We start from the raw sequence: 21,233 nt of genomic DNA, 5'->3' as shown, positions 1-21,233 counted from the left end.
CTATAAGATAAAACCTCTTTTAACATTTAATGAGATTCAGGGAGAGGGGGGGGGGAGTAAAAGAAGAAGAAAAAATAGTAAAGATAGCAAAAGCGCTCTTCCTAAAGCAATGGGATCATACTGTACACTCAAATCCTGGAGGATAATGAATTAAATTAACTTTTCATTTAATCTCTCGCCTCTTATCTTAAAACTGTACAGCCAAGTTTATGCAGATAAGCTTAGGTTTAATCTCTAACTTGGTAATTATCTTTTCCGTCTATTGTCAGCCTTCAAAAAACTAATTCCTAGTGTGTCATTGCACAAGGTGGAGTGGAGACGCCATTCTTAAAAATAAAAAACTAATATCTTAAACCATTGACATACTTTCGCGTGGAAACAGACTTGTGGCCTTCAACCTATACAGGCAGGGATTTCTACAGAGACAGAAAGCTCACATTACTCGGGCAAAATAATAGTTAATAAAAAATAAACACACATAAAGGGAACTAATATAAAATACTCGTCAGTGGCTCATGCAACATGAAAACCTTGATGGGCCAAATGGTTCAAAGTTGGAGAATTGCTAACAATTGCCCCTCAAGCGTGTACGTTGCTATAAATAAACATGAATTGAATCAGATTGGAAATTGCAATGGCTTCGATTCCATAAGATATGCAGTTTGTTATGGATGCCATTTTGCTTTTTGCTTTTTTTTTTTATATATATATATATTTACTATTCAACAATTATTCTGTCATTGTTTCTTTATTATTGTCACAATGTTTACGTACCTCTTTGAGGGCGTCATTTGAAGGAAAATGGTTTGAATACAGTTGTCATTTATTTCATCAAACATGTGACCACTACCTCGAATAGCGACGTCAACAAATTGGCTTTGTTTTCAAAAGTACTGTTGTGTTCAATGATTCGGCCATAGTCTGAACTATTGCGTTAAAGTAGGCAGACCGGCAGAAAATTCCACTACTCTACTTAAAATTGTAGTTTAACATCTACAATAATATTAACATACGTTTCGACTTGTGTACAAAATATCCTCTTGTATCATGTTATCCTTCCGTATGTGGTCGTGGGGCGTAATCTTCACTTCCAGTTAAGTCTATTTACGCGGAGTGTACTTGAACGCAACATGGCAAATTCTGACATTTCTCCTACTCGGTCGTAGGACCACCGTTAAACATGCGTAGTATGGCGGAGTGGGATCCACCTGCCAAGGAGCAGAGGTACGATTATAGTTTTAAAGATTTTAACTTCCTAAAATCTACTAGTGTGTCTTACGATACGATCTCAACATTGCTCCGTTGTTTTCTTGAACGAGTTGACAACTCGGCCGGTAGCTACTGTCAAGCGCCATTGGTCTGTTTGGGAAAGTGCACCACACTTCCATGCTAAATAGTTATTTTTTGACAATTTCTCTTACTTTGTGCGGACTTGACTGTGAATATTTTATTTCTGAAAGATTTTGCTATCGGATTGTTTATTCGGCGTATAGTTTAGCTAGTCTTGCTGGATTTTTTGTCGTAAAAACTCTTTTAAACTTCCCTCCTTGACTGCCTGTCAGATCTAAAAATGTCGAATTTTAGTACTGAATGTATTTTTTATTATTTTCTTAACATGTTTATTTGTAAAACAGTCGAGTGCTCCCATTTATAACATGTTGTCAAGTTCTGCTAGAATGGATTGTCAGGGAAGTCCCAGACTGCATGTCAGCAATGATAAGGAAAATGTCATGGTCAAAGTTCAATGTATAGACTAGGGCTGAGGAACCGAGGGTCAGCGCACCATGTATAGGATTTACTTAAAAAAATAAAATAAAATAAAAAACATCCACCCGTTTAATTTTTCGTCTGCAGCTCCTGGTTATTAAGTTGGCTGCCATCATGGTGCCCGACTTCCCTCACTCAGCTTAAAGATGCGGAGGAGAAAATGCTGAAAAGTAAGAGATGTGAAAACTTGATTTTTGTATTTGACAAACCTTTGATCCATATATTTCTTACCTTGATCCTTAACCCTGTAGGTGTCAAGCAGCCTTTCTCCAGACAGCATGTCCGCATCTCCAACGGAAACTACCTGTGGACCATCTCCTTCCAGCCACCCTCCATTCCGCAGTCCAGGCCTCCTCTGGTTTTGCTGCACGGTTTTGGCGGCGGCGTGGCCCTGTGGACTCAAAATCTGGACTCACTCTCCGGCGGCGGTGCCGTCTACGCCGTGGACTTGCTGGGCTTCGGCCGAAGCAGCCGGCCGCTGTTCAGCGGCGAGCCCGAAGGGGCGGAGGAGCAGTTTGTGGAAGCGCTGGAAGAATGGAGGGAGAAGTTGGGCCTGCAGGAAATGCTGCTGTTGGGACATAACCTGGGTGGATATTTGTCTGCTGCCTATACTCTCAGATACCCAAACAGGTAAACCAGCACAATACCTGGTCACAGGTCACCTGTCGTGTAACAAATTGATTGTGCTCACGAAATATTTTGTGTGTAGAGTAAAACATTTACTGCTGGTAGAGCCGTGGGGGTTCCCCGCCCGTCCCGAGAACCCGCACCATAACTCCATCCCAGTGTGGATCAGAGCCATGGGGGCCGTCATGAGCCCCTTCAACCCGCTAGCTGGCCTCAGGCTAGCCGGGCCTTTAGGTCGGTTGGTACAGTACACACAGCAGACCAGCGTTGACAGGCTTGTAATGTTTTCATTCCTCCCCTCAGGTCCGACGCTGGTCCAAACAATCCGATCCGACTTTAAACAGAAGTACTCCTCCATTTTTGATGACAACACCGTGTCTAACTACATCTACCATCTCAATGCTCAGACTCCCAGGTAGGTTGGCCACTTTCCACAACGATAGAATCCACTTTGTCCAATCAATCCAGTGAAGATACGCCCGTCCCCGTTTTAGCGGCGAAACGGCGTTCAAGAACATGACCATCCCGTACGGCTGGGCTAAGCGGCCCATGCTGGAACGCATCGGACAAGTTCAGGCAGGAATTCCCATTTCTTTTATTTACGGCTCACGATCAAGCATCGACAGCGCCTCGGGATATGCCTTCAAGAAAACCAGGCCGGAGGTTGGAATCACGGTAAGAGCTTTTTGTGTATGTATATAAGGCACATAGACAGAATGTGATGGAAGTATTCGGCTTTCTTCAGGTCATTCGAGGAGCGGGCCATTACGTTTTTGCCGATCAGCCTGAAGACTTCAACCAAACAGTCCACAGCATCCTTTCCAGAACCAGCTCAGACTTTGACCTGAAACCATGACAACCTTTGCATTTTTTTATTTTTTTTTTAAACCTCACCACTAAACAGGGACGGTTAAACCCATTTAAGTTTCTCTTTCACGCACTTTACCGACCGAAGACGCTCGTCTGCCACTCGGGATAAACTCTCCCTTGGCCTCCGAGGATTGCGTCAAAAAGCTGGTGTGAATAATGCGATCACGTGCCTTTGGGAAAAGATGTGGGGCAACTCTTATCTGGAAAGACAATTCTCCCAAGTGGACATCTTGTTTGGCACACGGATCTATACAGAATGTTCTCGCAGATACGAGGGAAAAAGTAAATAGGACAAAGGGCAACTGCTCTCCTGAGTGTATGTGTGTGTGGGTTCTAGGAATCCTCACCTCTCCTAACCAGTAGGTCTCAGCACAGCACACTGCCTCAGCTAGTTTGTGACACCAACAAAGTCCACCATCCATGAGTTGGACGGTCCAGGATTCTCTAGAAATCTCTGGGGGTTGTTTTTTTTTTTTTTTTTTTTTTTAGGAGGTTGTAATTCTACAAAAAAAAAAAGAAAACGTGAAATGTGCAGTAAATGAGGTGTGTCAGAAAAAGTCCAGGACAGGTGTCACAAAAGATGTACAGTGGCGATATATATAAAAGTCTACACACCCCTGTTAGTAAAGATTTTTGTAAAAAGAAATGCCCCAAAGTATTAATACTGTTCACTTTGCACATTAAAGGGGTAAATCACAGCCACCAGTCCTGAAATATTTTAGACATCACCTCATATTGTTCCACTGTCTTCCATTGGAACACAACAAGGGAACATAAAATGGTTAGCCAAGTAGGAATTCATATTTCTAGCATGATTTTTTTTTTTTTGCTGTGTTCTTATTTCATGCGTTTAACAAACTTTTTCAAATGAAAAAAAAAAAGTGTTTTCCTACCTGCAGCTCAAATGTACTAAAATATATCATGTAATTATATCAACAATATATATGTAGATAATCTCATAAACAACACAAGAAATGTGAATTTAAAAGCTATTTGCAAGGAAATTTGTGTCTGCTTTAATAACTTCACATTACTGTTAATAAATGATTTTGGGCAATTTTAAGAATTCCATGGGTTATTTTTTTAGGGGAAAAATATTACTAGTTAGGTTCATACAAACGTTTATGTGCAGAGCCGTGTTGAACTGAACATCTGACAGAACTCCCACTCTCAGAGGCTATTTTACTCCTCACGTGGATGCAGCCAGGTTCGTCTGGGTACACTCGAGAACTGCATCAAATCAGAGAAGATGTTTAGGGTCAACACATTAGAAAATGATTACAACTGAATGTTATTATTCTAAAAGACACTGGAGAATTTGTTTTTTTTTTCGTGGTCTGGCTTGTGAGTGAAGGCCCCATCTGCATCTGCCAGTTTGTGTCAATGCACAGACATCAATGGCAGCTCACTCGGAGCGTCTCCTGGCAACAATGTAGTCACGGAGACCAAGTCCGTTGGACTGCCAAGCTCCAGGAAGTAACACTGGGCTCGAACACGGTAATGATAGGTTGTTGCTCCATGCAGATGCCCTGCTCTGCAAGGCAAAAATACACATTACATGTAAGGCACTGGACTACATAACCATGTGAATTGATGGTGGTGTATTTTTTTTTTCCCTACAGCATGGCTCTTAAAGTGAGTGCTGAGAACGACGTGTGTGGTACAAGTGTACTAGTTTACGGTACTCCATTGGCTATATTTATATTTTTATGTTGATAGTTTTTTTGAAATATTTTAATATTTTAATAGTTTATTTTATTATTTTATTATTTTATTTTAAATTTTAATATTTAGATTTAGATTCATAATATACGTAATGGTTTAAGCATCTGTTTCAGACATCTACCGCAAGAGGGCGACAAAGCAATACAAAACATCCACCCACCATCAATTTGGCCCTTACGAAAGTGAGCGCTGAGAAGAACGGTATGCGATGCAAGTGTAAAAAAAGACGGCAAAGAAATAAAAAATACATATTGATTTATACATGGATTTGCTCATCAATTACATTTTCTAAAGAAAACATATTTTAGTATTACTGTGTGCTATTTTTGTGACTTCTACAAATTTTATATGACTAAAAATTTGTTTTAATGTATCTATTTTATCATTAAACCTAACGTGATGTTTAATGCAATTTAATAAATCATTAAATAAATTCAAGTATGAAACATCATGTCAACTCAATATTAATAAAGATTCAAACATATCATCTGAGTATTTTTCTTCCTTCCGTGCACATGCAGAACATGCATGATTCCCAAAAGCCTGCACGCTTGTCACTCCATGACACCCACACACTCCCATGGGAACACACAATCATTCCATTACCACAAAATGAGTGAAGTGACAGTAACTCGCATCCTGTGAAAGGCTCCATTAACACAAGCCCATCAGGAACCGGCTTTGACTTCCTCCGTAGTAATCAGCAGCATTGTGTGCTGCTTTACAAATGATCAAAAACACTAAATCCCTATTCACTTGACTTTTTTTCCTCCAAACAACACAATCAATCCTATCCTCTTGGCCATTTCCAAATAAATATAATGCATCGGGTAGCCATGTTGTTCCTGCCAAACCGGCCTGCGCTTTATTTTTAAATTACAATCAGAATAGGTTTGCTAGGGTTAACCAAATAATGAAGTTAAAAGTTCCAATGCAGCTGCAAGGCAAGTGGGCTAAAAATAAAAAATAAAGTGAAGACAGCTGGCAGGGAGGAGGGGGGTCGGCTGTGAGACGCAAGGGGCCAGCTGGGGAGCCTCGGGAAGGCCAGACAGGTGACACGGCATGACACCGTTCACTGAACACATACATATTTTGTGATAAAATGGAGCAGCTAAAAATACTTGGTGATTGGTGCACATTTCAGAAGTGGATTAAGTGTAACAGACTGTCGGTGCACGTTGACCCAGCACGAGCAGATCATCTGTCACGTGCTCATGTTCCCAGCCAAGTGGAACAATATAGGCTGCTGGTATGGTATGGAAGACACATGTTGCATTGTAGAGCAGTACTGGAACAAACTTTAGTGTTTTCCCCTCAGGACTTTGGTTCTACAACTCAAGTGGGCTAACTCCACTTTTGTCATCTTGCATTTAAAGATTTATATCTCGTTGTCCAATCAATTGCACTAGCACTACTTACTGTCTGGGTCTTCTCTTGTTTTCTGAACCTCTTTCTGTGATGTTTTTTGCAGGATGGGAAGTCTGCAGGGGAACAGCCATCTTGGAAATGGGCGTCGTCCCAGTGTTGCACTAATGAATCAGAAAGAATCAAAAATCGTTATTTTGATATAAATGATATGCATCTGAATAATATGCCTTTTCTTCATTTAAACATGGAAAAAAAAAATCCCCGCTGGAGTGGATTGCATTAATATCCGGTCGAGTGTACATGTGACACACTGAGCGCGCTTCATTCACAATTTGAAAGTCACGCTGTGACCTCGTGTGTGTTTGATCCCGCGTGGATTACACGGGCCACCGTGTGTTTGTGTTGTTGCATCATGATAACACTTCCTCGAGCTCCTCATCCGATAGTCTGATCCCCTCTTTGTCGAATACTAAGCCAGATGTTGAGATTACAACTCGCTCACTTATTGGTGAAAGCGGAAGGTCAGTGTGTTTAAAAATAAAAATCAACCTTCAAATATGAATTCAACACAATTTTTCCAAGGCAAATAAAATGTATATATTTTTTTCAATTAAATGTCACACAACCCTTTCATTCACATCAGTTTATTCTAATATACCTCTATCATATACATACAGTACAATATGCTCAAGACATATGGCACATCCATTATTGTTGTACATTTTGCAGTCGCTGGTATTGCTGTGTGGCTACAGTATAAAATGACTGTTTGTTCATCCCTCAGGTAGTACAGCTGTGTATATATATATATATATATATATATATATATATATATACATACACACACACATATACACACACAGGTGCACTGAAGGTTGCTACAGCAAGGACACATGCACTGTCAAGATAAATATTCCACCAGGGGTTGAGTCAAACATCCAAATGAACACAGCGATGCTTGATGTGGGTCAGGGAGGCACTGTTGTCATGAGCTATAAGAAGAGAAAACCCCCTCCTATCCCCCGTTAGGGTTGTTTTTGGAATGACGCTACAACAGCGGCTACCGTGATTCCGGTAAAACATCTGGATGCGAGCAGGTTGCACCCACTTTATTCCCTTTTCGACATTAAGAGCTGCCATTTTTGGTGTACGTACGTACGTGTATGTACATGTGTGTTATGTCTTTTTTTTTTTTGTTTCAGTCTGAGTCACTTTTCAAGTTGTGGGTGTTTCAATAATCCAGCAGGAACAGAGGAGTCATGGTGCTTTTCTACGGCGAGACGTCAACACTGAGATGAAGTGCTTCAGAGTTGTATTTACATATGTACACGAAAAAAGTCCGCTGCACACGGCACATTGGGTCGTGCAGGCTCCTGTTTTTTTTTTGATTATTTCTGAGTGGACACTCCAAATAGAAAAATAAAAGCCATGGAGTACAAAAAAAGCTTACTTGACTCTTTCATTCGTCCCCAGTTTCCTGAAAGCACGCTTTCAGTCGTCTTTTTTTTTAAAAATCTTTTTAAATCAACACACACAAAAAAAAACACCACAGTTAAAAAAGAATAATTTAAAAATAAGTCAAATAAAAACCAGCACAGTGCAACAAAACGTAATGAGATGAAAACCGCTCGGGTGTTCCTTCGAACAGCAAGTGAAGTCAGTGTGTTTGTGTTTACAAATTGGACATGATTTGTGTGCAAACCTTGTGTGCGTAACATGAGTGCACTTAAAGCCTCTCTTTTTTTTTTTCTTTTTTTTTTTTTTTTTTAAACAGGCCACATCATCTCAAAATGAAGTCGGCATAAATGGCATTTGTGACAGAGATGGAATTAAAAAAAGCTCGACATGGCCTGAATGAAAAGACGATGAGTGCAGGAGTGTGTCTGACCCTAACCCGCCCCCCTTAGATGACCTGGCAGCAGCTGTGAGGGGTGGGGTTGCACAGAAGACCCTCCTTAGGGCTGCGGTGGATGTTGACCGACAGAGTCTTGTCGCTCAGAGGCATCTGCAGGGCACGGTTCTTCATGTTCCTGTGGGTCTCGCGGGCCAGGTCCAGCTCCCCCAGCATCAGGGTCCCCGAGCAAGACCCCTCCAGCAAGGGGTCTGCCAGCACGTCCCCTAAAGGGGGCGGCTGCTGGTACAGGTTCCCTCGGGGCGACGGTCCCCCCAGAAGCGAGACCTTGTCCAGGCTCCCGGTGGAGCCGCCCACGCACATACGCCACACGGGGCGTTCCTGAGGGTCCCCGCCGATGCCTGCCGGGCCGTTGCCCGGCGTCCCTCCGCCTGCGCCCCCCTTCAGGTTGTGAAACTGTGAGCTGAAGCATAAGCTCATCAATTTGAGGCTTTCCACCAGGCCGCTGGAAGCTTTGGCTGAGTTCTTGCCTTGGCCCAAAACGGATCCGGGGCTGGTACAGTGAGAAGGGCAGTCCTGAGCCGACTCCCTTTTCTCACCGTCCTCAGCGGCGATGGTGGCTTCCGGCGGCTTCCGACTCTCCGTGTCGTCGTCGCCGCTCGTCACCGAGGAGGGCGTCTGGGTGGTGACGGGCGAGGCTGTTCTCGAGTTCAGATTGAGGCTGAGGCTGGGCTTGGTCAAACCAAGCCCTTTTAATTCCCCCTCCTCTTCCTCGTCCTCCCCTTTCTCATCCTCGTGGATCTGGTTGAGAACCGGCGCGCTCAAGCGGGACGTCAAGCGATTACGGGACGAGGCGAGGGACGACGAGGCTTTGGAGCGGAGCACCACTTGAGCGGGAGCAGCAGAGGGGGAACAAGTGTCCTCCCTCTCTTCCTCCTCATCCTCCTCCACGCTAAAAAGGCTGAGACTGCGACTTTTACAAGACCCCCCTGAGCTTATGGAGCTCAGTCTGAGCGGGTTGGACTGGGGCTTAGAGAGAGACCGGAGCCCCTTGTCCTGGTTCCCACCGAGCGACTGCCGGTTGTCCTGCCTCTGACTGAGGTCCGGCAGTGCCGTTTTGGGCCGGGGGCCTTTGTGGAGGCTTTCTGCGCTGCGGGCGGGAGACTGGGGCCCCCCGGGGTGTGACATGGCCGGACCCCCTAAACCATCGCTGACATCCTGGTGGACATCCACTCGGGTGGGCCAAGACTGCCTGTGAATTTGCATGCAGACAAGCAACATCTCAGAAACATCAACATCTTTTTTGCATCCTCATCGACACGATCACGTTTTTTATTTGTTAACCGCTAGCCGTAAAGAAGATTTAGAACGGTTGTGTTAGCTCGCTACAATAAAACTAAATTGCATTTTAGAATTAGCCTATTCACAGCTTAAAAAAAAAAAAAAGAAAAAAAGCTTATGACGTGAAAAGCTTCGTAAGTAAGAGTTCTTACTATTTATTGTCTCGTGTTAATTGCTTGCTATAAAGGAGAGTTTTTGTGTATTTTCTAGTCATTGTGTTAGTTTCCATTTATAAACTGTATTTGAGCATTAATCTCTTTAGTGCTAACAAAGCAGTGCGAAAATCTCATTTCTTGTTGCGTTAAAAAAAATCACTTAAAACAGCCATATGATTTTTTTGGACGTTATTTTCTTGGATGTAAAAATCACAACTGCTTCATAACTAAAAATTATTATATCGTTACTCTTGTGCGTTTTTAAATGTTCATTATAATCAGAGTGTTATTTGGATGGGTGTGTGTGTTTTTTTGTTTTTGTTTTTTCTTAAGGAGACCATCTGTCGCTATGTTGTCGAGTTCATCTGTTGCAGATTAAATGTAGACAGCGCCACAAAAGGCGGCCTTGACTCAAGGAGGGTGTGTTTACGACTTGGATGCGCTTTTTTTTTTTGGCGAGGAGTATAAATTATGTTTGACACGTTCTCAAGGTTATTTTTGGGTGCATTTTTGTACCTGAACTGAGCCTTGCTGGGGCTGGGCGATCGCGTCTGACTGTGCTGCTCCTTTTCTTGTCGTTCCCTCAGCATCCTTTCAGCCAGCAGGTAGTAAGTCGCCGTGATGTGGTTGTACTGATTTGACTCCAGAGCCCTGACAAGAGAGACGCCCTGCATAAAAATCTCCAAAATGCCATTTAAGTTCATCAGGAAATTTCAGAGGAGCAAACGGTGGCACGTACTCTGTTATAGCGTCTCGGTCGGCAATGCCCCCTAGAACCATACGCTGGATGATGGAGCCATGTTCTTCTTCCAGTAAGCTACGGTGGGACACCAGCGGAGTGGATAACTTGGTGGCCGGCGACGGGTCCACGCCTTGGAGCCACGGGTGGTTCTCGATCTCCTCCAGAGTCGCCCGCTTCTTGGGGTCTCGCTGCAGCATGTGGCCGATGAGACTGAAAAGACAATTTAATTGATTCATTTGAGAACTTTTATACATTTTCTCCATTTGGTTTGGATTGAAAAAAAAATGTTTCAAAAATATAATACAAATAATCAATATAACACAAATAAAATGATTATCATGAATATATCTCGAGCAATTGTGTCACGCACACAATAAAAGAGCAGTGTTAAAACGAGTGCAAACAAGGGGGAGGAGAAGCTTCCACTGGCATCTTCACACATTGGCGGATATGAAATATGTAGCACCTGCCGAGCGGGCTCGTCCATCTGCGTGTGAGCGTTTGTGAGCTGCTGTTTGTGTGTGTGTGCGCATCGACTCACTCTCGGCAAGCTTCGGAGATGTGCGGGGGCACCGTGTATTTGCAATCCATGATCATGGTGAGCGTCTCGCTGTCATTGGCCTCCTGGAACGGCGGCTGACCGCAGACCAGCATGAAAAGAATCACACCGAGACTCCAGATATCTGCAAGGGGGGAGGTGACAACGAGGCGTTAAAGCGGAGACATAAACACCATTTTTTTCCATCAAGCTGTCTAAAATTGGCAAAATAGCTGACTTTTTGAAAATGAAATATCTTACAACCAAAATGAGAACTCAAACTGAATTGACTGAATTTCGCCGGTCATTTTGCTTACTGACCTAAATAGAAAAACAAACAGTGGTTCAAATGAAGCATGAAGCAAATTCATCCAGTGAAGAGGTCGTCGTAAAATATTCGCATCTGTCAGACTGAGGACGAGACTCCCGTGACCCTCGGGGCACTCGCCCCCCTCTCTGACATGCGTGCGTGCAATATCGCGGAAAGTGGGTGAACGTGTGCATCTCAGCACAGCGTCATACAAGTGCTAATTTCATGCTACGCTTCTTTTCGCCATTTTTGAGGAGGCGGGGGAGAAAAAACAAACAAAAAAAAAAGAGCAACTTTGCTTGCTGCGGGGCTCGGTGGTCCTTTGATACACTTAGATGGAGTAAAACTACCGTGCAGACTTTGCTTCACTTTTACTGAGGAAGGAATTAAAAAGATTTATAATGAGAGGAAAAAAACAATTGGAAAGTAATAATGAATCACTGGGGGATACATTTCATCCAGTAAGTTTTTGTGCTCCGGGGCGTCTCAAGCTGCTCGCAGTCACCATCTTACCTCCTGCCGACGTTTCCTAGCAACCGCGGCCGTCTCCCTCATTACTTGCGTCAGCGGTGCGTTCAACTTCCTTCCTCAGTAACTTTATTTACAAAACCAGATGGCTGACAACACATCGTCGGGCGGGTGTGGGAAAACACAATAGACCGACCTTCCCGTTCGACACAATAAGTACACTATATAAAAAGTAGGATTGTCTTTAAAGAAGCGAAATATTTATGCAGCAGTTTTGGTTGCTATTAAAATGCGCTAACATACCGACTCGCACAGATATTTCATGAATTATGCATTTGCACCAATAGACCGGTTATTAGGCGTGTTTTTTTTTTTTGTGTTTGTGCAGCTTGTGCTTAGTGGGGTGGAAAGAAGAAGTCTATATTTAACCCGACATTTGGAGGATGTTAAAAAAAAAAAAAAAGAGGGGGGGTGGCCGACACGTCGCATAACATCAGAAAGGAAAATAGGTGGCCATAAATTTTAAAGGGATATTTCCTTAACATTGTGTGGTGTCTTTAATTGATAAGCATTTTTTCCATCAGCCTCTTTATTTTCAATCTCAATGTATTTTTAGTTCCAGAAAGACTAAACAAGGCCGATTGAAAGCGAGGACGGTTTTGTTATCTCTGTTATAAAGTGGGCTCGGGGCCACGTGACTCACTGCGGCCGGGTTATCTTGAAGCCCTGAACACACGAGTTGTGCTTATAATTATTATGTCATTGTTCCCTGTGACTAAAAACTGCTTCATGACAAAATGCACTCGCGTACAAAACAACACAATGGGTCATGTGACCTCACGTCCAGCTGATATTGTCCAACAACAGGATGTCATTATTGCACTCTTTAGAGAACACTCATCTGCTTGGCACAAAATAAGAGAGGCGAGGAGCAGAAAATGGCGTCGCTAATCCACACAGTGAGAAAAAAAAAAAATGCTTCTCCATTATGTGCAATGGCGTTAAAAGCAAGGAGGCATTTTTTTTCTTCTTTTTTTTTTATGCTCTTATAATATTTTGACCTTTTTCTTGTGTGTCCAATTGTACTCCAGCACAATTTACACTCATCATGACAACCTTGGTCCTTTGGTACACATTCAATTATGTATGCGTCAATCCATTCAAATTTCTTCCGCTAACATAATTTAGCCTGGGACACTTTGAGGCAATGTGAACCTTGAGCTCCTTATCAAGTCGCTGATAAAACTGTCAGTGTAGTGGAGATTTGCAGACACACACCTCAGCTCTTATTTAATAGCCAAAGTGTGTGAGTGTTGATATCAGCATGAATGTCCTACATTCATTCTCTGACTACCGTGAAAGAACCAAACAAAGGTTCACTGTATTTGATTCCAACTCACCGACGGCGGGAGCGTCGTATTCGTCCCCGAGCAGGATTTCGGGGGCGGAGTAGGCTAGCGAGCCGCAAGAGGTGTTGAGCTTCTTCCCCGGCTGAAACCTGTTGCTGAAGCCGAAGTCGGTGAGCTTGACGACGCCCTGCTTTTCGAAGAACACCACGTTCTCCGGTTTCAGGTCACGGTGCACCACGTGCAGCCGGTGGCAGTAGGAGATGGCGTGCACGATTTGGGCGAAGTAACACTTGGACACCTGCGGGGGGGGGGGGGGGGGGATACAAAGGATGATCATAACGACAAAAGGAAATGCGTCACAATTAAGTTTAATGACTTGTCGCTTGGCTCGTATCCCGTAGTTGTTGCGCAATACTACCCGGTCGAGGTAGACAAAACAGACTTTGTTGTCATATTCCCATGAACGCAATTGCTGATTGAAGCCATAATCGGACTCACTTCCTCGCTGAGGCCCCCCTCGTGTTTCATGATGCAGTCGAACATGTCGCCGCCGTCCCCCAGTTCCAGGATGAGGTAGAGCTTGGTGGCCGTGTCGATGACCTCGTACAGGCGCACCACGTTTGGGTGCTGCACCAGCTTCATGCAGCGTACCTCCTGGAAAAGGTGGCCCCGCGCCATCTGGTCCAGCTTGGTCTTATCGATCACCTTCACCGCCACCTGAAAAGTCAAAGGAGTCAGTCAGAAGGAGCAGGCACAAGAAATACAAAATATTAGCTGTGTACAAGCAGACCTTTTCCCCGGTGAAGACGTGCCGAGCAAGTTTGACCACGGCGAAGTGTCCGCGGCCCAGCGTCTTGTCCAGGTCGTATAGCCCGGCGATCTTCCCGTCATGGTGACGTTTGAGGCCAGCCATGGCGGGGCGTTGGCGGGAAGCGGGGGGGGGGGGAGGAGAAGTCTCGTGTCACCCTCTGGTCCCTCCGTCAGACGTCCATCTTGTCTTATGTGGGCCTTGACTGTCAGTTGAGGTGTGGCACGGTAAGATAAGAAGAAGGAGGCCAGTAGCTGCTTGCTGAAATGGCTTCAGGGGACGACGGCAAAAAGTTTCACTTTAGTCCCATCTTGTCGTGCTCTATGGGACAAAAAAAATCCTAGAGGTCAACTTTATTTTTAGAATAAGCAGCAGCACAATAAAACCTCCCCGGACATTCTTGTTTTTATTTTTAACGTGCCAAACGGCTGCTACGATAAGTTGCTTGTTCAATAATATTAGATATTGCACAAAGGCATTAAATTGACCTCCTGTGTCCTGGTGTGCAGACTTCATTACCACTATTAGACACATCGTGACATTTTCCAGTCATTGCTCAGGGCAGTCATAAGAGCGCTAAGCTTTTCTTTTTTTTTTTTTTTTATGTTTCTCGTGACGCTAGCAAAGAAGACTAGCTGATTTATTTCTCGTGATATCGTCTGCTCAATATGGCCATTTTAAAGTTATTGAAGATTTACAAATAGATGTGACTGTTAATGACACTATAGACCATAAAAGGTGTTCAACAGAACAATAAAGTTCCAATAATGAGGTCACCCGACAGGGGACCGTTAACCAACGTTCATTCCGATAACCGAAATCATGTCAAAAGGCGCCGCACCCCCGTGTGTGAGACGCGCCGGGGGGGAGGTGCCTGACATTCCACGAGCCTACCTGCATGCATGCCGAGCCGACACGGCGTGCACGACAGGCATGCCGAGTACAGGCATGGAACATTCCTGCGAGGTGATCCACACCTAGGTGTGCCCACACTCACCTAAATTCAAAGGAACAATAGCAGCACCAAGACAAGCTGTCGCCAAGGGTGTTCATAGGAACAGCCAAATAGATCATGCGGGGCAGGAAATAAAATATTCGAATCATTTGTCTGCATGATGAAATTAGGGCTGGGTGACATGGCTTTAAATGGAAATGCTAATTAAAGAAAAAAAATAAAGTGTACAGGTGTGCCTCATGTTTTCTCCTGCTTGAAGAGACGTGCCACACATGGCATGTTACGTGTGGTCAGTGTGTGTTGTCTTAATCTCTTCCTTGGTGCTCAGGTTACCTAATGAGGCGTAAATGTGTGAGCACGTAAATCCATCGAAGTCGCTTCTTGAAAATTCACATCAGGAGTATGTTACGTAAACGAGCAAAGCGTCTTGATTTTTATAAAGGGTGTGTATACAAACGCAACACATACTGTGACAGGAGCTAATATATCATAAGCCGCCATGTGACATAAAGACTGATTCAATGGAGTTTCTTACATAATATGACAATGAAGGGTTAAAAGGGCTAAAGTAACAAGATTATTTAAGATAATGATTTACATAATATTCCACTTTGAACCACTACAAAGTTATAAATTGAATATTTAAGTAGCTTCACATTACGAATGGTTGTGAGGAGGGTTTCCCAAACTTACAAATAGGCACACAACTCATTGACTTTATGAGCATTTTTTTTTTGTGCCAATGTTGATATTATGGCAAGACACAAATCAGTATATAGGAGTGGCAAGTTTGCAGAATCACATTAATATTTAATGCAAGTCTACTCAACTCCCATTCCCATTATTGCAGATCACTTCTCTAAGAGTACTGCAGCTACACAAACACTAATCAAGTCCTACAAACATTTTAGTTCTATGTTTGATGTCCATAACAGTAACAATTAAGTTTTAGGGAAAAAAAAAAGACTGATGTTGACATAATCACCAAATACATAGGGTTCAAAACACAAAGACAGTGTGTGTGGATTACAAAATGTTATTCTGTCATATCCTAATATTATTTCTTTGAAAGGGGGGCAATCTAAATAGGCCAGAAAAGTAGAAATTATATCAAAATACAAAACAATTGTTATCGAGCTGAGCATTGTAGTTAGCATGTTTGCCTCGCAACAGTTTGAATGATTGCACATTCCAAAAAGATGCATGTTAGGTTCATTGATGAATTTGTCCTGAGGTTATAATAACCTACATCCTACCTTACAGGTCTGAAGTTAGAAAATCAAAGATCTGGTCTTCCTGTCTAGAGCTCTTAATTTCGTATTCCAGCTCTTCCACACTACCAAGCCCCAGTTGCTATTTTATATAGTCTGTAGAAAATTGATGGCTGGCTGGTTGGCTTTGCCCTTTTTAATCCACTAATCCATCATGCATTAGTAGTGACTAAAATTCGTGTTAATAAGAGTGATCCTTTTCCAATTCACACTTGACATGCAATTCATAAAGAAATTAATACATTTGAATGGTATTTTATAAATAGTTGACTCCAAGAATAGCAACAGTGTCAACAAAGCATTGTTTCATTCTCACCGCCATATGGGTCCCCTCAGCCTCCATCTAATGGACGGTAGTGCGGATTGACAACAACAACAAACCTCCCCCACTAAAAGAAAAAAAAATGACCCCGCATCTACTTGACGCTGGGGAAAAAAATCCCGCAGTGGAATCTAGTCGAACCTGGCTAACTTGATACAGATGGCTAACCGAGCCCACGGAACCAGCGTTCGCTTTGCATGCACCACTTACCACGACGAGCAGAAGGAAGCAAGCCAGCCCAGTCACACTCCTCGTCCGCTTCGGGCTCTCTTTAACCAGACGGCAAGGCCGCACGGAGATCCGGCCGCTGAAACTGCGGCTTTCAGCAGTGCTTCGCTCCGCTAACTTTCCGGTGATGCTCAGAACCGATTTGGGTTGAACCATACGGCGTTTTAAACCCAAAGAGACTCAGAATAAAATTTGAACGCCTCTCTCTCTCTCTCTCTCTCTCACTCGGAGCTCGCTCCAGTCCTCTCCTTCGATTGCGTCAAGCGACGGATGTGGTTAGCGCTAAAGCAGGAAGCGAGCTCGATGTAGTTATCAAACCAAAAGCTTCTTCTAGTACTACTTAATTATTACAAATTGAATGGGAGGCACATTATGAACATTTGAATACGAACAACAAACTAATATAACCACACATACATTTTCTAGCTTCTTTTTCGAATTGCACTTTGGTAAATCAAACGTCAACCATTAGGTGTTTTACTTCTAAAAATAAATGTACTAGTTTCCGGTTGCTACACAACGTCAACTTGATTGTCAATGCGCAGCGACCAGCTCTGACGTCACAATTACGTTAATTCACTGAATAGTTACTCTTTAAAACAGTGCAATATTCCTCCCAAAATATAGTTTTCTCCTTATTCCGTATAAGTAACGGGACTTGGGGGTTTTGTGAAACTGCATGATTTTAAAATCTCAACGGCAGATCCCGCAATCAATGTGTAATAAAAAGCTTACTGCCTAAAGAGTGTATTTATGAATGTGCTATTTGAAGCGCGACGGTGTTAAGAGTTGGCAAGGCACACGGGCAATGTTCTAGCCGATTATGTAAGATGCTCTGGTACGGGTTCAAGCAGGATCTGCTTGGCCGGTGAGCTATCACACAGTTGGATTACGGCCAGTCACTAGTTTGGACTGCAGGGAGCGCGACATTTAATTTAAAAAATGATTTACAATACAGTCCGAATGTCTTTCTTAGGTGTGAAGACCACACTTGAACTAGATAAGTTACGGTTGCTTTCCAATTATTTTGTTATAGCCTTAGGTTCTTGGCTTCTTTTGCAAAGAATACACGGAACACAAAGCAACAGTTTCAATGTACATACTGCCCTCCAGTGGCACAAAGAAGTACTTGCTACTTTGTTGTGTAACATCGCCCCCCCCCCCTCCCTCCCAAATCCATCAGTAATTAACTCAGTGTTGATCATTTCCTGAACCACTTACATGCAGAGTACTAACGATAGAAAAAGGTCTGTTGCTAACGCTCCAAGACATTTGTCACATTTGCATATGTTGAAAATCGGTTTTAATTTGCCACTCTGTGACAGCCCATCAGAGAAGCGTACACTATATTTAGACAGTCAAATCATTGGGATTAGGACAATATATATGGTAAAGTGTTCCCTCGGCATAAACAAGCCATGCTGCAAGTGACAAAAGACGCCGTCAAATGAGAATGCAAATAGGCGAATTTGCAAACACATACCTTCAAATATGTTCGTATTATAACGGCTACTCTCATTCTATATGCTTACTCCCCATCAAAACAGTTCCAGTGAAACCATAACATCCAAAGGACCAGATAAAAGTGTGGAACCAACCAGAATGTTTATTGTGAGAAAAAAAATTACTTCTTCTTTGCCGCCAACGCCGCTGCTTTTTGGAGCTTCTTCACCTCGTGCTTGATGATCCTGTTCCTCTGCACCAAAAAGGTCGGGAATTAAAAATACATCCAAAACAGACCCACCATTTTCCCACATCCATTCGGGAGGTTTCAAGTGTAATTTTGCAATATTTGAAAACAAAGTTGAACAAAAAGTGGAAGTTCTTACCATCCTCTTGGCTTTCATCACCTTGTAGCGGTCAAAGTCGGACATTTTGGCCCTCTGCAAAAAAGAAGTCAAGTTTATGCAGCGCATCTCTTCAACCCAGGGAGCTGGGTGTTTAAAAGTATGACAAACAATATATACCCTCTCTCTTGCCTCGATCTTCTTGGCCCAGCTGCTCTTCGCCCACTTCTCGTTGACTTCGGCCTTCTCCCAAGCTCTCCGCACAAACTTTTGACGTGCACTAAGATCCAGCACACAAAGACGCCGACATGAAATCATCGATGGACCTCCGGCCGTTTATTCACCAGACAAACAGTAAAACTCACCTGTGAGGTACTTTGATGACGTAGTCCGTGAGCTGCATGCATTTGAAGGGCAGAGCCTGCCTCTTCACGCCTGTGCACGGACCATCGATAAGTGCCTGCAAATATCACAAACCAATCAGTTAAGCGTTGTTCAGTTAAAAATCACATTGTTTGTATAGCACATACCCTATTTTGGTCGATGACATCGACAATGGCCACCAGCTTGCCGGCGTAAGGCCCGAAAGCGATGTAGGCGACGCGTCCAATCTCGACGAAGCGTTTGAACACCTGAGAAAGTACAAATCAGATTGTTAATGTATAATTATTGAATAGTTTGGAAATATCTTTGACTTTCAGTTAGTTTTCTGCTTTAAGAGGAGTCAGTAATACTGTATTTTGATTCTGAAGCAACAGTCAACATTGTTCACAAAAATAATTCGGCCAATGTGAAAATTTTCCTATTCTATGCAAAACATTAGAGGAGAAAGCATGTAAACAAAACAGCAAGTGTAATCTGTATTAACTGTGCGAATGTGGTGATCAATAGTGGACAGTTAAAATTCAACTCGAAATCTGCGCAAAGGTTCAACTTGGTTGTCCATTATTTCAACAACACGTCATAACAAATTTGAAGTACAGTTAATCACGCGCATGTTATGGTCAAATGACGATTATTAGAGTTTCGATTTTGGGTTGAAACCCGTTAGCATCAGGAGTGCTATCGGCCTCGTCTACTATTCGGACCACGTTGTACAGCGCTAGATAGCCGCCGTTTTACGTACAAGTATTACCGTCAAATAAAGCACCACAGCAGCATTAGAAAGTTCAAGAAAGCGTGTACGGATGCTTCTGAGTTTACATATGGCCAATGGTATAGCAACTGGATCGTATATTTAAGAAAAACCGTCGTAGAGAAAATGCTAAGTGTGTTTCAGCGAACCTACCATGATGGCAGCCCGTGAGCAGAAAGAACGACACGGGCTACGGCAGGAAGTGACGAAACTTCCGCTTAGGTTATACGCATGCGCAGTGTGTGAAGTTTAAATCTGGTCCGTCAAAGAGCAACATTTTTTTTATATAAAATTTATAAAGTGATATGTAGTCTAGAATCAGAGTGCAATACTTATATTTATTATTAGTGACCCACCTAAGAAGTTGAAAAAAATATAGAGCCCAAGCCAGCTTGATTTATCAATATGAAATTTGGTAGGCTTGTCTTTTATTAGGAGACGCTCAAATAATCTCAAGAGGTCATTCCAGAAATCACACAGGAAAAGTATGGCAATTTTGTTTCATGAGTGGGGGGGTCAGGTATTTCAACCCCTCAACGTCCCCCCCCCCAACCAACGTTGACGCAATTTATTATTTTTAGTGTGTTAATATCTGCTTCCAAACCAAATATCCAATGACCACAAAAGACACGGGAACTGTACTTGTGTGCGGGTCAGATGTAGTACCTAAAACTACCACAGTGCGGCGGTGCAGCTCATGAATCTATTTTTCATCTTGTAGCCATGTTATTTCGTGCTGCTGTTAGAATTAAATGTTCAAATTGGACAGTACAGATTAAATTTTTACAGTAAATGTGAAAATGGCAAATCCATTAGTAAAAGGAGAGTGTGAGGAAAAAAAGGGGGTGGGAGTTAAGTTATTGCCGCTTTTATCCCACCAGCATGTTTATTATGTTTTGTATTATGTTTTTATTATGTTTTGTATCTGTTTTGTATATTATGGTGTAAAGACTAAACAGTCAGATGATAAATGATTGCTCAGTAGACTCACCACATTTGGTTTATAGCAACGTCATATTTTATTCTAATTTCCAATAAACAGAGAATATATCAGTCCCTTATTTGTACAAAAAAATACCTGAACAGGATACAATGTAGATCCAGGAGCTGTGTAGACACTTACAGAATATGAAGCAAAAGCACGAAAAAAAAAAGAACATAAAACACAATTCAGGTGTGTACTTTTTGTCTTCTTCCCCATTTTCCTTTCCCTGACATGTTGATTTGAGCTTATGATGACTGAGCTTATGAAATCACCGTTGACAATTGGACTTGTTTGGCTTGATGACAACTAGGTAGAAAAATCAAGAACAAGTGGATGGATGGACTGGATGAGAAAATGGAGGCACCACGACGCCGACTGCTTTGAGCTACTCTGAAACATTGCACCGACTGCCTTTATGTGAAAAATCCCCAAAGAATACACATCCATGAAAAGGTGATTTAACAAACATTATTTGCTGGAAAAAATAGAAAATGAAATCGGTGACATCCAATGTAACATTTTCACTGAACATGACATTAAACAAACAGCATCAAGTACGAGTATCAGGGCCACCCAAAGTAGAACAACATTTGAATTACAAGTCAATCGAATAAAAGAAACATTTTGAAA

The 21,233-nt window shown here is 42.7% G+C and overlaps 3 protein-coding genes and 1 long non-coding RNA gene across 5 annotated transcripts; 1 reads left to right on the top strand and 3 right to left on the bottom strand.

Moving 5' to 3' along the window:
• The first annotated feature begins 1,002 nt into the window (after positions 1–1,002).
• LOC147040972 (1-acylglycerol-3-phosphate O-acyltransferase ABHD5-like) lies at positions 1,003–4,330 on the top strand. The gene is made up of 7 exons (XM_085900572.1): positions 1,003–1,224; positions 1,855–1,937; positions 2,019–2,397; positions 2,477–2,628; positions 2,698–2,809; positions 2,889–3,069; positions 3,140–4,330. The coding sequence occupies exons 1-7, from the start codon at positions 1,181–1,183 to the stop codon at positions 3,248–3,250; spliced, it is 1,062 nt and encodes a 353-aa protein (XP_085756698.1). The 5' UTR covers positions 1,003–1,180; the 3' UTR covers positions 3,251–4,330.
• Positions 3,725–6,471, bottom strand: LOC147040971 (uncharacterized). Its single transcript, XR_015062882.1, has 4 exons — positions 6,409–6,471; positions 4,674–4,798; positions 4,385–4,494; positions 3,725–3,765 (listed from the first exon to the last, which is right to left on the bottom strand). It is a non-coding gene; the product is annotated as an uncharacterized LOC147040971 (long non-coding RNA).
• A 371-nt stretch (positions 6,472–6,842) lies between these two features.
• Positions 6,843–16,966, bottom strand: snrka (SNF related kinase a). 2 transcript variants are annotated; one of them, XM_085900569.1, is made up of 8 exons: positions 16,679–16,966; positions 13,903–14,241; positions 13,611–13,829; positions 13,164–13,410; positions 10,989–11,130; positions 10,445–10,657; positions 10,222–10,356; positions 6,843–9,461 (listed from the first exon to the last, which is right to left on the bottom strand). In XM_085900569.1, exons 2-8 carry the CDS (start codon positions 14,023–14,025, stop codon positions 8,261–8,263), a joined length of 2,280 nt encoding a protein of 759 aa, XP_085756695.1. In that variant the 5' UTR covers positions 14,026–14,241; positions 16,679–16,966; the 3' UTR covers positions 6,843–8,260. The 2 variants fall into 2 exon arrangements, with proteins under 2 accessions (XP_085756695.1, XP_085756696.1); XM_085900570.1 differs by lacking the exon at positions 16,679–16,966 and adding an exon at positions 16,463–16,655.
• Positions 16,967–18,282: 1,316 nt separating this feature from the next.
• rpl14 (ribosomal protein L14) lies at positions 18,283–19,824 on the bottom strand. Its single transcript, XM_085900780.1, has 6 exons — positions 19,772–19,824; positions 19,014–19,115; positions 18,849–18,943; positions 18,664–18,763; positions 18,526–18,579; positions 18,283–18,392 (listed from the first exon to the last, which is right to left on the bottom strand). The coding sequence occupies exons 1-6, from the start codon at positions 19,772–19,774 to the stop codon at positions 18,321–18,323; spliced, it is 426 nt and encodes a 141-aa protein (XP_085756906.1). The 5' UTR covers positions 19,775–19,824; the 3' UTR covers positions 18,283–18,320.
• Positions 19,825–21,233: the final 1,409 nt, after the last annotated feature.

Source organism: Syngnathus leptorhynchus, chromosome 20 (assembly GCF_054491065.1).
Source record: "Syngnathus leptorhynchus isolate UIUO chromosome 20, UIUO_Slep, whole genome shotgun sequence".
Lineage (NCBI taxonomy): Eukaryota > Metazoa > Chordata > Actinopteri > Syngnathiformes > Syngnathidae > Syngnathus > Syngnathus leptorhynchus.
The sequence above is the reverse complement of the archived record's forward strand: the minus strand, read 5'-3'. Positions and strand labels throughout refer to the sequence as shown.